This window comes from Numenius arquata, chromosome W (genome assembly GCF_964106895.1).
Source record: "Numenius arquata chromosome W, bNumArq3.hap1.1, whole genome shotgun sequence".
Taxonomy (NCBI): domain Eukaryota; kingdom Metazoa; phylum Chordata; class Aves; order Charadriiformes; family Scolopacidae; genus Numenius; species Numenius arquata.
In genome coordinates this window covers 543038-548793 of record NC_133615.1, presented here as the reverse complement: position 1 = coordinate 548793, position 5756 = coordinate 543038, and the positions used below count along the sequence as shown (strand labels likewise).

The 5756-nt window shown below is 53.0% G+C and overlaps 1 protein-coding gene across 1 annotated transcript; it reads left to right on the top strand.

The window, feature by feature from the left end:
* Window positions 1–245: 245 nt before the first annotated feature.
* Window positions 246–4835, top strand: LOC141476674 (alpha-N-acetylneuraminate alpha-2,8-sialyltransferase ST8SIA3-like). Its single transcript, XM_074165479.1, has 4 exons — window positions 246–424; window positions 1223–1345; window positions 3365–3922; window positions 4553–4835. The coding sequence occupies exons 1-4, from the start codon at window positions 246–248 to the stop codon at window positions 4833–4835; spliced, it is 1143 nt and encodes a 380-aa protein (XP_074021580.1).
* The last annotated feature ends 921 nt before the right edge of the window (window positions 4836–5756 follow it).

The following is a 5756-nucleotide window of genomic DNA, read 5'->3' as shown; positions in this document are numbered from 1 at the left end:
GAGCACGGCGTCGCTGACGGGGTTGCCGGGGCCGGGACGGCGGGGCGGCCGCTCCCGGCTGCCATTTCATCGCGCCGCCGCTCGGTCCCTCCATTTTCTCTCCGGCTGCCGCCGGTGCCGGCCCGGTCCCCGCCGCCGTCCCGCTCCCACCGCCCCCGCGCCCGCCTTTCCCCCCCGCTCCATGTAGCCCCGCGGCAAACCCCCCCCCGCCCCGCACACGCCCAGCCGCGGGGCCGCCTCCCGGCATGAGGAGCTGCAAGATGGTGCGGGTGGCCAGCGTGCTGGGGCTGGTGATGCTGAGCATCGCGCTGCTCATCCTCTCCCTCATCAGCTACGTCTCGCTCAAGAAGGACAACATCTTCGGCGCCCCCCGCGCCGCCGGCCCGGGGGGGCCCCGCATGTACATGTTCCACGCGGGATTCAGGTGAGGGCGCGGCGCGGCCCAGAGCGGTCCGGGGGCGGGGGGCCGCCATCCCTTCCCTTCCCACCCTGCCCCATCCCATCCCACCCTATCCCTTCCGACCCCCGCCGGCCCCGCTGCCGCCCGGGGAGAGCCCCGGCTGGGCCCGGGAGGGCCCCGCGGCCACGGCCCTCTCCCGCAGCGGGGATGCGGCTCCCCCCGCGCCCAACCCCGGCCGTGCTCCGCGCCCCGCGGAGGTTGCCCGGGGCCTGCGGGGGGCGGAAGGGGCCCCCCAGGGGACCGCGGTACCGGGAAGGGGAGGCGGGCCGAGCGTGGGAACCGCAATGCTCCGGGGGTGCTGAAAGGTGGGGAGCAGCCCGGTACCCCCCTGCCCCGTACGGCACGGCCCGGTGAAGCCCAGCCAGCCCGGTGGAGCCCGGTGCAGCCCGGCCTGGTACAATCCAGTGCATCTCGGCACGGCACAGCCCGGTACAGCTTGGGATAGCCCGGTGCGGCCCGGTATACCCAGTGGAGCCCGGTGGAGTCCGGTGCAGCCTGGCACAGCCCGGTGGAGACCGGCACCGCCCAGTGCAGCCCGGCATAGCCCGGTGCAGCCCGGCACATCCCGGTATATCCCAGTACATCCCGGTATATCCCAGTACATCCCGGCCCGGCGCGGCGCGGCCGGCGCTGTCCGCGGTGCTGACGGCGGCCGCCAGCGGAGGCGGGCACGGCCAGTAACGGCGGCGGGTCTGTCTGTCTGCGTGGGCCTGTGTCTGTGTGTCTGTGTGTCTCTGCGTGGGTCTGCGCACTCATTCCCAGATCGCAGTTCGCCCTGAAGTTCCTGGACCCCTCCTTCGTCCCCATCACCAACTCCCTGAGCCAGGAGCTGCAGGAGAAGCCCTCCAGGTGGGCCTTCAACCGGACGGCGTTCGCACACCAGAGGTGAGTGGTGAACCCTTCTCACCCTCCCTGAGGTGTCCCCTTCGCCCCAGGATTTAAGAAAATACAATCAGGGACTACTAAATACTCCCAGCTCTGAGTGATTTGCCAGTGGTGAGAGACAAAGCATTCCCCAGATGGTTACAGCTATCTTGGAAGAATTGATTATTTCAGAGCAGGACACCAGGCTGCAACACGCATTATTTTACCAAACAGAATGTGACCCAGTTTCCCGGGGTGCAAGTGAAATTGTCATTACTTCAAGATAAATGGCTGGGCTTTTAAAACTGGAAACAAATGGGACTGTAACAGCCATGAAATGCCGTGTTCATGGAGGCCAACACACACCCAACTAAACTTCCCAGCTGACAGCAGTTCTGAGCAAGAGCTGTGCTGCTCTTCTGCGGGTTCGGATGGAGCCTTCGAGCCCAGATCCACCAGAGACACTCTCTTTCTGCGTTGCCTTCTGCCTGCTGTTCGCAGGTGGCACTGACTCCCCTGCTGCGTGGCAACGGAAAGCTTTTCTCAGGTCCTTCAGCTTCCTGAAAGCTGCTCCATACTAAATGGGAAGTAAAATGTGCTTTCCGTTTTCTCACTGTCATGTGGAGTATGGCCAGCCTCTTTTATTTTTTTTGGCTTTACTCATATATATATCAATCAATATATATTTTATGCTTTTTTATATATGCATCTTTACTGATAAGATAGCTACTACCATCTTGGACTGTAATTTTGTCTTGACAAATGCCTGCCTGAGGAGCAGGAGCCCAGATCCTTGGCTCTGTGGCCAGGCAGCTGGTGGTTGGGATGGGGCTGCTGCACCCCCAGGTCCTTGCAGGCAGGGCTTGGGCTTCTCTCCTTCCTTCTGGTCACTCCCCAGGCCCAGGTCAGTGCTGCTGCCGGCACAGCGGGATGAGTATTGGCCTTCTAGTGCCAACAAATGCTGCCTGCCACCCCTAAAGAGCTGTGGGCCACAGGAGATGAGATGGCACTTTGGAGGAGGGAGAGAAGATGGCACTTTGCCTGCCCCATCCTTTCCCAGGGACCTCCCAGGCTGGTGTTACAGTGGCCACTCCTCAGTATTGTTCCACTCCTGGCACCACCAGCTCACCCTTCATAAGTCTATCTCTGTGCCACCCCACTGGTGATTTTAGCTAATGCCTCAGGATCTGCCTTTGCACTTGTCTGTTAGCCATAACCCATAATTAGGGCACCCAGTGGGACTCCATTAATGTTCAGACATTGGAGGATGCGAGCTGGAAGAAAGGTTGTTTGTTTTCCATAAACATGAGCAAATAAAGTGGAATTGGTTTTCTAATTTTATGCCCTGTGAGGGAAATTCCTGAGCAGGGTTGGTTTTGTTTGGTTTGTAAGTATCTCTAAAAACCCTTGTAAAAATGCCAGCGTCCTTGCCCAAAGCAGACATTAAGGAATTACGTTTACATAAATGGAGACAGTGACAGTCACTTGGTTTTGTGATTCAAAGCTTCTTCATGAGGACACAAAAAAATATATGTATTTTAAAATCAGCCACCGTTAATTCAACTGAATATCCTGAGCTGCTTGGGTCTCCAAACACGGTACCCACCATTGCCAAGGATGCGTGGGCCCATGCCAAGAGCGAGGTACATGTGGCGAGCCCCAACAGCAGACGGACCCACCGGGCCCGTGGCACAGCACACACAGGACCCTGCTGCCCCTCAGCCCTCAGCAAGGGGACTGATTCCACAGGGAATCTGACACTAATCCTGATACTCTTCCAAGGGACACGCACACATCCTCAGCTGGCATCAGCCAGGAGCGCCCAGTAAAGCCAAGCAGAGCTCTAGGTGAGGAGCCAGCTCCATAGTTCCATCTATTTATATTAATTAAAAGCCATTGCACCACATTTCTCAGGAAGCTACTTCACTACATTGAAAACAACAAAAATAAATTTAAATCTGGCTGGAAAGAAAATCTCTCCACTGCAGAAAGAGGGAAATATAACTCCACATTTTCTTTTCTTTTTCTGTTTTATTTTAGGCAAGAAATCCTTCAGCATGTCGACGTAATAAAAAATTTTTCTTTGACCAAGAGCAGTGTTCGGATTGGACAGCTGATGCATTATGATTATTCCAGCCACAAGTATGTTTTCTCTATTAGCAATAACTTCAGATCGCTGCTTCCCGACGTGTCGCCAATCCTGAACAAGCACTACAACATCTGCGCCGTGGTTGGGAACAGCGGGATCCTGACCGGGAGTCAGTGCGGGCAAGAGATAGATAAATCTGATTTTGTTTTTCGCTGCAATTTTGCTCCAACTGAGGCTTTCCAAAAAGATGTCGGAAGGAAAACCAACCTCACCACTTTCAACCCCAGCATCCTGGAAAAGTACTACAACAATCTTTTGACCATTCAGGATCGCAACAACTTCTTCTTAAGTTTGAAAAAGCTCGATGCGGCCATTCTTTGGATCCCTGCTTTTTTCTTCCACACGTCAGCGACAGTCACGAGAACACTGGTTGACTTCTTTGTTGAGCACAGAGGGCAGCTAAAGGTCCAGTTGGCTTGGCCGGGAAATATAATGCAGCATGTGAACAGGTGTGTATTTGTGCCTTGTTTTTAACGTGTCAAAGTGCGTGTCTCTCTGTACAAATACGACTGTATTTATTTTTCTATCCATGCCTGCTCTGGTGGGCACTGTCGACTGTCGTGCAAGTCAGGACCTGATATTGCTTGTTTTTACAGCAAATGCAGGTTTGTTATTGCTTCAGTACGTACTTCAGTGATGTCTTTCCAGACGCATGCCCAGCACAGCAAGGATGGGCTGGTCGGTCCCACCGGGGCAGGTCCATCACTGGGCTCTGCTCCCACCGCTGCAGGGTGGTCTGGGGAAAACTCTACTAGATCCAAGGAAGATAATATTGCCACTTCTTTAGCAAATGAGAGCAGGAGCTGGGGAATCGTACTTTTCTAGATAAGGCACTACTTATCCTGGTTAAAAACCAAACACATTCAGAAGGAGACCACAGGAGACCGTCGGTCAGGGTGCTGCTGAGGCTGCTCTGCATCCCCAGTCCTTACAGACTGACCTGAAGAGCAATCCTTGCCTTATCCAGGCTTCCAGCTCTCTGCACTGATGATCCTCGGCCAGTAACGTTATTTTTTTCTCATAGCAAAGCTGTGGCATTACTTGCACCTTGAACTAACATGCCTTTCTTTTTTTCACAGATACTGGAAGAACAAGCACTTGTCGCCCAAGCGGCTGAGCACAGGTATTCTCATGTACACCCTTGCTTCTGCCATATGCGAGGAGATCCACCTGTACGGATTCTGGCCCTTCGGGTTCGACCCCAACACGCGGGAGGATCTCCCGTACCACTACTATGATAAGAAGGGAACGAAGTTCACGACCAAGTGGCAGGAGTCCCACCAGCTGCCTGCAGAGTTCCAGCTGCTCTACAGGATGCACGGTGAAGGACTGGCCAAACTCACCTTGTCGCATTGTGCCTAAGAACCTAAATCTTGAAGTGCCAAATGATTGTCTAAAAAGTGCCCAAAACCGAATTAAACATTCTTCAGATATAATTCTTAAAAAAAAAAAAAAAAAAAAGAAAAAACCCACCCTAAAATATTTTCCATAATATAAAGATCCTTTTTAGTCACCCTTGTCACTGCTCGTCAAAGGGTTTGAGCATATTTAGCAGTGCAGAAGCATTTCTCAAATTCTGTGGATGCTATTCATGCAGCAGCACAAGTTGAAATATTTTGCATTTATAGATATGCTACTAAGTACGTTTTAAGATATTTTCATATTTTAGCATTCCACAAAATCCCCTGAATCTCTTAATTTTATTGTCCCTACCCTATTAGAATTAGAAATGCTAATTTTAAAAGGTTTTGCTTCTCTTGTATATGTTGCTATCAATAGCTCAGCATACATACATTGCCGTGGCGGGTTGAGAAAGCCACTCTGAATTCCAGTTCATTGTCCCTTGCAAGTTCTTCAGTGTGGATCCTGATTTCCACCGCTTGCATATTTTCGTATTTACTGAATTTTACATTTTTTAAAGAATAATGTAAAGAAGAAGGTCACAATATGGCTTGTACCTTAGCTAGGCGTTTATATCACTCTCAGAGCACTTCAGCGTTTTAATTCCGTTTGGGCCAAATCCCAGTCCAAATCAGCCAGGCTGAAACACGGTCATTCCCACCCGCGCCATACCATTTGGTCTCTTGATTTTAAAGTTAAACCGCTGCGATAAGTGGAGTTGGGTTTCTCTGGAGATGTGCTGGGTGAGGAGAGCCCCAGACCCTGGCGTGGGTGCATCCCCACTCTGCGCCTGCTCTCCACACCCCCCCACTACGGGGGGGTCCTTTGGGAGGACGATCCACCCAAGCAGAGAGCACAGGGGCTCCTGCCTGTCCCTTTGCA